The following is an 11838-nucleotide window of genomic DNA, read 5'->3' on the forward strand; positions in this document are numbered from 1 at the left end:
TCAATTTTCACCGTTGAAACGTCGTTTCGGTGTTGTTGTGAAGAGAAGCAAGTATGCGTAATCATCTGCAAAGAGCCAATGTATGAAGTGGGTTTATAAGTGAAATTTTAGTGAGGCTTTCAACTTCGTCAGTATTGGTCAAATACAGGTTTAGAAACACCATAATCAAAAAATGCCTCCTTTGTTGATCAATCCTTGAGTTGTTAATTGACTCATGACTTCTCTGCGAAAAATATGGGATAAGAAAAACTTTATTCACACATCACTACCGAATGACTGCACAAGAATATTAACTTTTTCTTCAAGGCCTCTCACCATACTTTCTCACCAAAGAACATTTCAGGGGGGTCATAACTAAGAAAGGTAGCTGACTTGCTTGGTTCTCCATATTCTTGACTAATTTATGAATTTGGCAAAATTTTTTCTTTTTTGTTTTTTTGCTTGTTTGTAAACTACTTCTTGCGTTTATGCCCGTCTTTGTGAAATTGTTCACCGATCTCAACTTCATCTATCTACAAGTAGAAAAATTGTGAAGAACACTACTCTGTATACAGATGTGAAGCATTCAAATGAAACATGGCGTGAAAATTTGTAATCAGTTTCAAATTCAGTAGAACTATTTGCAGAGTCCACTCACAACGGGAAGGCTGACGGGGTATACTAAGAATATAAACCGGGGTTATACTAGGACTCACCTAATTTACAAAGCACTTGCACGCTATAAGTTATAATGTTATTTTTTGTTCCAGAAATCCACTTGGTAAGAAGAAAGTGACTCAGTTCTGGAAGTATTTTGGGCCCCTGATAAAAACAAAGGAAGCTGAAAAAAATAGGTCTCAACCCCGGTCTATCGCCATTGGCCATTTATTACCGTTTGAGTTTATGCCGGAAAAGTGAGTGTCTGTACCTCACAGTCTGAGTGCGTATATAGCGCTGTGTGTGAGTTTTTAGTGGTGCCATCCATATTAGAAATTCTGAGTGGAGTGTAATGTTTGAATATTTGAACTGTTGTAGGTCTCTGGCTTCACTTTTAAACGGGGAGATCAGCTCGCATTCGCGCCTCGAAGTTAGCAATCACAGAGAACCAACTTCAGCACACGATATGACTATAACTTCATAATTTTCAGCCCACTTTGAAATAAAGACTTTAATTATTACAATCAGTGATCATTTTTGTCTCGCCACGGTCATTTACTGCACACGAGGGCTAATTAGCCAGGGACCTACAATTCATTGCCGATTCGAAACTCTAGCCTATTTTTTTTAATACTCATCGAGAGATTGCTGTGCTAATCTGAGACTCCCTGCTGTAACAATATTTTCCGGTCATGTCACCGTTTCTGTTGTAACCCTGTGCCAGGAAAATTTCTGACAAGGATAAAGCGGGTATCGAACTGGCGACACCTCTAAACCATCTTTTGGTACTTCAAGCGAGTATCTTACCTGGGCTACCGCTCCCTCAATTATCATAATCACCCTGCACATACTAAAGATAACATTCAGACATACTATACATTAGCCAAGCAATTCCCATCAAATTTAAGCGAGAACACGACTCTCTAATCTTCGAAAAAGGTCATGACGCCATCAAGATATAACTCGGACTTTAATAGTCCGGAAACAAATTTAAAAAATAATGATAAAGGAAAAACAAGAAATATATTCGGAGTTAAGATATTAACTGTTCTATAATTTACATATTCTGTGAATATATTTTTTCCTCGTCCGTTTTCCTGTAATTTCCACATACCTTTCTGGAACGCAATAGCTTTTGAATGCACGTGACTGAGAAGCAATGCGTTTCTCGGTATGAGGGCAATAAAAACCTACGCAGCTGTATCCCATAAAGATCGTGATTTCTCGATCTCAATCCGAGAAAATAAAACGAAATAAAGAACCGCTTCAAAGCACGTATTTTGTGAGAGAAGAGAAAGGGAAACATAGAAATTCTACTTTTTCTTCTGGTTTGAAATCTTATTCTGTTATATGCTGCTACCTTAAAGCTCATTTCGTTTCGTGCACGTTTAAAGCCCATAAAAACCCATTCTAGTATCCGTGCTGTTTCAGAAATTTCAGCTCGGTCCATTACACACGGACGAACTAAAAATTACAGTATTATGGAGCCTAAACCGAAGAAAAATTTTCTTGAGAAAATAGTGGTGGGGGGGGGGGAGGCTGTACTTTTGTAGTAAGTGTATATAATAGGGTAAAAAGGATCATCTTCTCTCCCGCCCGCGTAAGGCCCCCCCCCCCCCAGAAAAATTCCCGCAATTAAAACTCTCTGTACGTAAAAATGTCGGTGCTTCTTGAGATCGTTTCCGAGTTCCATAACTGCTTTTGTTCACGTGAACAAACAATTACTCCCTTTTATATAATGAACTTCTATTTCGTATCACAAGGAACTTCTTTTTTTATAGTTTTCCACACTCTGTTTTCGTTGTCGGTTAAATTTTCCCTCCGACCGATGTAATAAATTTCGCGTAATATGTTTGCTTAGAACTAAGTTTGGTTTTATTGCATCGTTTTTCTCCTCTCTTACAACTATTTTTTCCCGTTCGAAACTCTCTACGATTTCGGAAGGTGCTCGTATCGATTCGTGTATCATTATGTGATGATCTGTTTTTTTTTTTTGGAACGTATGGAGTTCATCGCTTTAGTTTAGTTTTTTACTGTGAATTATTCAGGGTACGCTAAAACTTTACTACGTACCGAAATAACAGGAATGATGATATACGTCCAGACAAACAATTTTTTCGAATGAAACCTAGGGGGTCGCAAATGGCTTTTTCTTTATCGTGTGTTAACATGAAATTTAAGCTACTGGCAGCAAAACATGAGAGGAAGAGCGATTCCCTAAAATAATTCTGAATGTGAGGAAGAAAAAAATTTCTCCCAGACACATCGTTTCTTTCCCCTTTCGTTAGTCGCCTATGAATGGAAATCCCAGTTTCACAACGATATCGTTAGGATATCGTACGATACCGATCCGACGTCGAAACATCGGAAAGAGGTCGGAAAAGAGGTGTCCGATATTGAATGACAATGGCATAGAAAATCAAATTTTTGAATTCGAATATCTCTGTGAATATGACACTTAGAAACATGGAGTTCTTTTTGTTGGTCTCAGTAGGACAGGGCTGCAACTTCCTAATTGAAAGTTGGAGCACGGGGCACTGTATGAAAATTTAGACTTTTTTATTTTGGTACACACTATATTTTCACTCTCAAAACTGGTGAAGGGTAATTTTTGAATGTCTTTTGAGCATTTTTAGATTGAAACTATACCTCTACGACCAGAGCCGTAACTAGGGAGGGGGGCAGAGGGGAAACAGCCCCGGTCGGCAAAATTTAGGAGGCGGAAGTTTTAAGTGGGAACAAAGAGAACAAAGAACTGTTACGAAATTAACGAATTTTAAATTTGTGGGGGCGGCAAAAATCCTAGTTACTGCACTGTCTACGATGGACGGTTGATGGGATAAAGGCAGTGCTAGCAGCCATGGGAGACCCTGTATATGTAAAGTACTATTTCGCTGAAAGTGAGGTTTTCCACTTTTGCAGAACAGCCAAGGTGCAGTATTCACTGTAAATATTCACTAAAATATTCTATTTTGAGCCAAGGTTGCAGTATATGATTTCATTTTGGGCCCAAATGCTGTATATGAGGGTCCACGAGCGCACCGGGCTGCAAATATTACAACAGTGAAAATTGATCATTATACACCGACTGCACATTTGCATCATGGCTACCAAAGAAAGTATTTCTGAGGAGAATTTGAAGCATTGAACACACACACACACTTGCATCATCGTCGATGGAAAAGAAAACGAGAAAAAAAAAAAAGATTTTTTTTACATGTTCTTGTCGGGCGTGTAGTAGTAAAAAATGAGTTCAAGATTTTAACATGTCCAGGGCATGTCAGGCAATGATTTGTCCAGCCCTGTCTCACACCGTGTATAATTTCTATGAGACTCCTGATTTTAGCAAGGTTCCCATATTTAGGCGACCTTTGTCGAACCCACGTCATATCGCATCACGACGTAACCTGACACACCATGTCCTGAATTTTGCAGGACATTTCCGTGGTTTTGGTCATGCCAACTTTCCCATAAAATGTTCAGTTTTTCCCCTCATTGTTATAACGATGCTCGCATAATTTTTTAAAATAAAGAATTGAAATTATTTTATTTTCCTTGAACTGCAGCGGGCGCAGTAGCCCAGGTCGATTAGATACTCGCCTAAAGTACTAAAAGTTGTTTAGAGGTGTCGCGAGTTCAATTCCCGGTTCATCCTGTCAGAAAATTTCCTGATACAGGTGTACAACAGAAACCGCGACATGACCACAGAAAAAGATTGCTACCGCAGGGAGAGGGTTAACGCACCAACCTCTCGGTGAGTATAAAAAAATAATAATGGCTGCCGTTTCCGCAATCGGTAATAAATTGTAGGACCCGGTCTAATTAGCCCTTGTGTGCAAAAAATAGCCGTGGTGAAACATAAATGATCAATCATTTGATCGATTTTTGTCCTGTCACCTCTTATACACAAGTATAAAGATCAATTATTTCTTTTATTTATTCTGAATTTTCATAAAAACTTCTGAAAACAATTTCTTGTATGTATTTTGAGCTATGATTTTGTATGACGTAACTGTTACGCCATGTAGTGATACCTTCGAAAATTGCACCAAGGAGTTCCGAAACGCGTCAGGGGTGTATGTTATCTGAATTCTTTTGTTATTTGTCTTATAAACGTTGTTCGAATTGTAAATTTATCAGGGCTGAGAATCTATTGAAAATTTTAACTAATAAATCGAAAAATTCTAATTGATTAATCAACGGATATGAATCAAATATATATATATATATATATATTTTTTTTTTTTTTTTTGTTGAATATATTCAAATGCCAATCATCCATAACAATTCCCATGCAATAAAATATTCCCTTCATTTCATGCATTTATTCATTATGTATAAACAAATGTATAAGTAAATCAAGAAATCGAGTTTCCCCGATTGGAGCTATATTCAATATGCTTAACATCGAGAGTTATTTTGGTTAGTCACCGATTTCGAAAGTGATTTCGATTTGATATCTTTGAAGCTGTTCTCAAATGGGAAGGGGGGGGGGGAGGAAGGAGTAGGCTGATGTGCTCTTGGAAGGAGAAAAATGTTGTTCATACAAGAGAGGACAATAAATTTTTGGGTGTTGTCTTCCATCCAACTCTATTTGGAAACAAAATTATCACTAGTTTTTGTTTAATAAACTCGATCAAAATAATGCTTCAAATTTAGATCAACTTTGGGCAAAATATTGCTTCAAATGTTTTTAAATGTAATGTATATGTAATTGTAATGTAATATGTTTAAAATGTAATGTATATGTAATTGTAATGTAATATGTTTAAAATGTAATGTAATATGTTTAAAATGTAATGTATATGTAATTATAATGTATATGTAATTATAATGTATATGTAATTATAATGTATATGTAATATGTTTAAAATGTAATGTATATGTAATTGTAATGTAATATGTTTAAAATGTAATGTATATGTAATTGTAATGTAATATGTTCAAAATGCAATGTATATGTAATTGTAATGTAATATGTTTAAAATGTAATGTATATGTAATTGTAATGTAATATGTTTAAAATGTAATGTATATGTAATTGTAATGTATATGTAATTGTAATGTATATGTAATTGTAATGTATATGTAATTGTAATGTAATATGTTTAAAATGTAATGTATATGTAATTGTAATGTAATATGTTTAAAATGTAATGTATATGTAATTATAATGTATATGTAATTATAATGTATATGTAATATGTTTAAAATGTAATGTATATGTAATATGTTTAAAATGTAATGTATATGTAATATGTTTAAAATGTAATGTATATGTAATATGTTTAAAATGTAATGTATATGTAATTGTAATGTAATATGTTCAAAATGCAATGTATATGTAATTGTAATGTAATATGTTTAAAATGTAATGTATATGTAATTGTAATGTAATATGTTTAAAATGTAATGTATATGTAATTGTAATGTATATGTAATTGTAATGTATATGTAATTGTAATGTATATGTAATTGTAATGTATATGTAATTGTAATGTAATATGTTTAAAATGTAATGTATATGTAATTGTAATGTAATATGTTTAAAATGTAATGTATATGTAATTGTAATGTAATATGTTTAAAATGTAATGTATATGTAATTGTAATGTAATATGTTTAAAATGTAATGTATATGTAATTATAATGTATATGTAATTATAATGTATATGTAATTATAATGTATATGTAATATGTTTAAAATGTAATGTATATGTAATTGTAATGTAATATGTTCAAAATGCAATGTATATGTAATTGTAATGTAATATGTTTAAAATGTAATGTATATGTAATTGTAATGTAATATGTTCAAAATGTAATGTATATGTAATTGTAATGTAATATGTTTAAAATGTAATGTATATGTAATTGTAATGTAATATGTTTAAAATGTAATGTATATGTAATTGTAATGTAATATGTTTAAAATGTAATGTATAGGAACATAATTCAAGACATCTAGTCGATCTAGGTAAATAAATCATGTTGAAATATAAACTTTTAATAAAAGTTTTAATCGAGTTTCACAAACTTTTTGCTGCATCGCCCTCTTCTTCAGAGAATTTTTTCTCTTATTGGCCCCAACTCAAGCGAACTCATAAGATCCTATCTACCCGCGGAGCTAATATTGCCCCCCCCCCCGGAACATTACATCACTCACCAGGGGGCGATATTAATCACTTTGGGAAACACTGGGTTAGATAAAGTCGATTTAACTCATCTAAATTTTTTTAACTACGATTAGCAATTCGTCGGTTAATCGGACCATCCCCTAAAATTTTTAAATTTCAGTGGTCTTTTTTCTTTCTTCGAGATATTAAGATCTATTGAAGAAAGCATTGTCGGATGAAAACAGTACTGAAGCCGTAGTATGCTGTCCTGGAGATGGTACACAGTTATCATATCCTTTAGGTGGCTACACCACTGTTTTTCAGGCTGAAATCCTTGCAATTCTCATGTGTTGTAAAATTTGCATAGATAGAGATTTTAGTAGAAGATGCAATTTTATATGTTCTGATAGTCAGGCTGTGCTGATGACTCTTCAGAAGTCTGAAATCACCTCTCATATGGTCTGGGAGTGTTACACTGCACTCTGTTATTTATCTAACAACAACAGAGTCTAGCTTTGCTGGGTACCGGGTCATTCAGGTATCTCAGGTAATGAATTGGCTGACATGCTGGCTAGAAGGGGGTTCTGGGACTCCATTCATTGGTCCTGAGCCAGCTTTGGGCATTTCACGTGAATTGATCAGAAATACTGTTTTCAACTCATTCAGGAGAAAACAGTACCACGATTGGCTAAACACTGATGGTCAACGACAGGCAAAAGAGATAAATTGTGACTGCCCTAGTTTTAGGCAGAAAGAGCTGATGAAGCTTAGCAAAAATGGTATTCGTAGAACTGCTGGCCTACTTACTGGCCACTGTAGTCTTAAAAGTCATCTTAATGTCATAGGAGTTGGTAGTGACTCAACCTGTAGAGGTTGTTTATGTAAGGAAGAGACAGCTATTCACTTCCTTTGTGAATTTGAAATGTACTCTGCACACAGGTTTGAGCACTTGGGTCGTCATTTGATTGAAACATGGGAGCTTCAAGACATTCCTATTAGATCTTTGCTGAACTTTGCTTCAGCTCTACAGGTCTCTATTAAAGACTTTTTTTTTTCTTTTTCTTTTAGGGGATAGTACAATAAACCTCTGGTCGCAGTGTCAGGTTCTATGAAACCACCCACCCATAAGTCCAAGTCTAAGCATTGTCGGATCGAACCTAAGAACGTTGAAAATATCGCACGTAGACCATTATGGCGCCAGGAAAAAGAAAAAAAAAGAGTAGAATTTTTTTTTTTGTCGACATAAGTAGAGATTGCCCTCTATGAACAACCACATCATTGATAGATGCAATGCGGCAGGGAGAGAATTGAGACAAGCAAAAAAAAGAGACGATAACAGTTTTATTTAATGACGCTAGATCAACGGCGACTTGCAGCAAACGTTCCGGAGGAATGCTTGAGTTACCTGGTGAAGCAAAGAAATTGATGTGACATGTGACACGGATACCTCGAACACCATCTCTTACCTCCCACCTTAGCGATAAGACGTCCGTCGCTTTTCGTATTTCTTCTCGCATTTCTACGCTCGCTTCTTTTTCTTACCTTAGCCCTTTTTCTCCCCCTACCTTGATGTGCTCACATCTTATCCATCTCCTTTTTTCTTCTTTATCCTTCTTCGGCGATATCAAAGTCCCTATTTTCTTATTTTTTTTTCGGTTCTTTTTTCCCTTGACAAGGTAAGGAAGCAAAATAGTCACGTACTATGTCACTGGTATCCAATACAATGTTTATTTCATTCAGAAGACTACAACTCAAAGGATCTGGACTCGACTGGGCAGAATGTTGGGTGTTTTCCGCAAATGCGATTTTTTTTCCCGTTTTATATCCGTGTCCGAAGAGAAACGATCGGACTTGGGTGGTCATTTCTCTTTTTTTTTTTCTCTGGTCAAGTCAGTGAATTGTTTTGAAACTTCCGCGCTGTCTGTTCCATGATGCAGATCGTGAGAGTAATATATATTATTGGGATTTCTAGAGGGTTTTTTATACCGAAAAATATATTCGATTGTATCGTACAGTTTATTAGATTCGACTGGAGTTTTCATCATTGCGTTGAAATACCGAGTTGGCAGAAGTCCATGAAAGAAAAAACTACAGCTTTTCCCTTGGCCTTTTTAGCATGGCGCTTACGTTTGTAAGCAAAAAATTCATTATAAAATATCCCCCCTTTCAATCGAACCCTTTCAAGAGAATCAATTGACCCCTTTTCAAGCGAAAAAAACTTGTACTGGCAGCATCTCTGTCGCAGTGTCGATCCTCGGAATACGTGTATGATTCTAGGGGCCGGACACAAGACATTTATGAATTATAAAATATTCCAATTTGTGTTAATTAAGGAAACAGATATTTTCTTGATAATATGTAGAAGCGAACTTGGAAATAAAAGTCATATGTTCTCCACAGGGTATCGAACCCTGGTTCTCATGCAAACCGGGTAAGTGCGCTACCATATACCAGAGCCGCTGTCTCATCACGCGTCGGAGTTGGTACCAGCTGGTATCTTCGCCGTGACAGAACTGATTAACTTTCATTGGCTACCCTGATATTTCAAGGTCACGCTTTAGTTAAAATGTATTAGAGCAGTGACACCTTTGACCTTTGAAGACCGGATACACCCCGCTTCCCATCTCAGAGAGATATCGAAGCGTTCCCGAAGGATGGGTGTATCCGGAAAGTTTTATTAAAAACAACGTACATGACCACCTCAGACGAAGGCAGCAAAATAAAATAATTTACATAAAAATTGATCGCCAACTTCTGAAGTCATATAACAAATAAATAAAATCTAAACAATCAACGCCAATGGGCAATCAAAATTATAAACGGGATTATAAGATGCTTGTGTATAGCCGTCCATCCCATAAGAATCCAGTAATCGTCAATTGATCGAATGATTGCCGATAATCTTGGTATATAAAATTTCGAATCACTGTGAATTAGCCGCAGATCATCATCGTCTAAGCCGCCAGTCGTTTCCCGAATCGTCACCGGGTGAACTGAGATCAGCACAATTCACTATATAGCCGAGTAAATAACACTTAATTCGTCCTTGCCATCGATGACTTGATTCGTCTCCTTGCAGGTGAACTTGCTTCTGTTTTTCATTTATCGGTTACTTTTGTTGACGCCGACGTGGTCGAAGATCATATTTCCTCTTAAGATCAATCGCTGGGGCTCTTGCCGGTTTGAACTCGTCATCGCTCCCACCGCTCAGACGCGCACTTCCAGTCTTCTTAGTATGTATGCGATGTAAGTTGCTATCGAGGAACAATATAATCCACCGCACCCGAGCAAGGTCCATAGGGCTCTTCAAAACTCTTTTTTTGAAACACAGTCGACCGTTTTCGGGAATAGCACCAAAATGAAATTTTTTTGTATATGGGCAAGATGTCAGGTAATGCCATAAAGATCCAATCTCACCACACGCACACATGGCGTTGTCCGACTTCTTGAAACGTTCTAGATACGTCGGTAATGGGCCGTGCTCAGTTATCATGATCACTTTCTCTCTAGACCAAATGGAACTATTCCAACGGACGTGTTTCTGTATCTTATAGGCATCTTTATGTGCATTCTTGTCCCATAGCTGTTGCCACTTTTGTAACAGGTCACTTTTTAGCACGTGTTTGATGTGACTGCGTGGTGGCAAGAGTTGTTCTTCCGTAGGGAGATTAAGAGCATCTTTGGCCAATCTGTCCGCAATTTCATTCCCCGCTATTCCTGCATGACCTTTGACCCATTTGATACTGATAGACGGATGGTCGTATAAATGCTTGCGTATTCGCCGAGTATTTTCATGTGGAGTGCGCTGATCACGAATCGCATTAATACTAGACGAGCTGTCAGTATATATCGTCGTCTGCTGATTTTGCTTAATCGCCCATTCTACTGCAGCTAGTATGGCCAGAACCTCCGCCTGAAAGATGCTGTTCCCTTGACGCAACCGTCGACTCCAAGCCTCTTCAACAGATCCTTCTGCATTCATAACTACGTATGCACAGGCAGTGGATGTCTCTGTTTTTGAGCCGTCCGTGAATATACTAATAGCTTCATCCGATGAGCATTGTTCCGTACCAGGCAGCGGAACTTGAGTCTGGAACAAGTCCACACTGGGATGATGAAGCCAACTCCTATTGTTCCCTTCGTAGGCATCAGGTGTTATAAGAATTCCGTCCATCCAGACCTCCTTACCCAAATGCAGGATTGTAGATCGACGAGCGTCATATTCAACATATAGGCTGAGCGGAGGGTTTCCCGTAGCAGTATACAGAACATCATTGGCCGTAGTTCTGTATGCACCAGTTACATACAATAAGAACGGGCGTTGGGCAACATCTAGTAATTTACGGAGTCTCTGTGTCGGGTTTTTATACCAGATGGCGCTTGCGTATGAAATCTGCCGTTGTACAACCGATCTGTACAAAATGTTCCTAAATTTTTGGCGTATACCCCACTTTGGACCTGCTATGCGTCTCAATTTTTGCATGGTGTCTTGAGCCTTATCAATTTGTTTCGCCACATGCGTCGTGAATTTGAACTGATGGTCAATATGCACTCCAAGATATTTCATGCATTTAGATATTTGCAGTCGAACACCATTGATTCTTATGCAGGGACGTTTTTTCTTGGGGTGTGGTCATAGTAATTTAGTTTTAGTCACCTCCATGCTGAGACGATTATCGTCTAGCCATTTTGACAGTTCGTCAAACGCGGCATCCGCAGTGCTGCCAATGTCGTTGGGAGTTCTCGCCGAGATCACAAACACCAGATCATCGGCGAAAGCTTGGACATAGACATCCGGTCCCCAATTCTTTTTCAGCAGTGAGTCAAGCACGATAGACCATAGTAGCGGACCGCTGCATGAGCCTTGAGGACAGCCCATGGCCTGATGCTTTTCCGCGTCTCCTCCATCAGTTGGCATCACAACCGTTCGATCTTTTAGCATGTTCTCCACTATACAAATGAGATTGTAAGGAATTGGTAATTTTCGTACAGTATTGATTATTATCTCATGGCGGACCGAATCAAAAGCACCGCGAATGTCTATGGATACTATGGCCGTTACTTGACCTCGTCGATGTCTAGTCGT

At 37.3% G+C, this 11838-nt stretch overlaps 1 protein-coding gene across 1 annotated transcript; it reads right to left on the reverse strand.

Moving 5' to 3' along the window:
* Window positions 1-11319, reverse strand: LOC149070230 (uncharacterized). The gene is made up of 2 exons (XM_089249292.1): window positions 10170-11319; window positions 1-65 (listed from the first exon to the last, which is right to left on the reverse strand). Exons 1-2 carry the CDS (start codon window positions 11317-11319, stop codon window positions 1-3), a joined length of 1215 nt encoding a protein of 404 aa, XP_089105418.1.
* Window positions 11320-11838: the final 519 nt, after the last annotated feature.

The sequence above is a fragment of the Pholcus phalangioides genome, unplaced genomic scaffold (assembly GCF_987345545.1).
Source record: "Pholcus phalangioides strain wild (caught in Gottingen) unplaced genomic scaffold, Ppha-v1.0 ptg000022l_1, whole genome shotgun sequence".
Lineage (NCBI taxonomy): Eukaryota > Metazoa > Arthropoda > Arachnida > Araneae > Pholcidae > Pholcus > Pholcus phalangioides.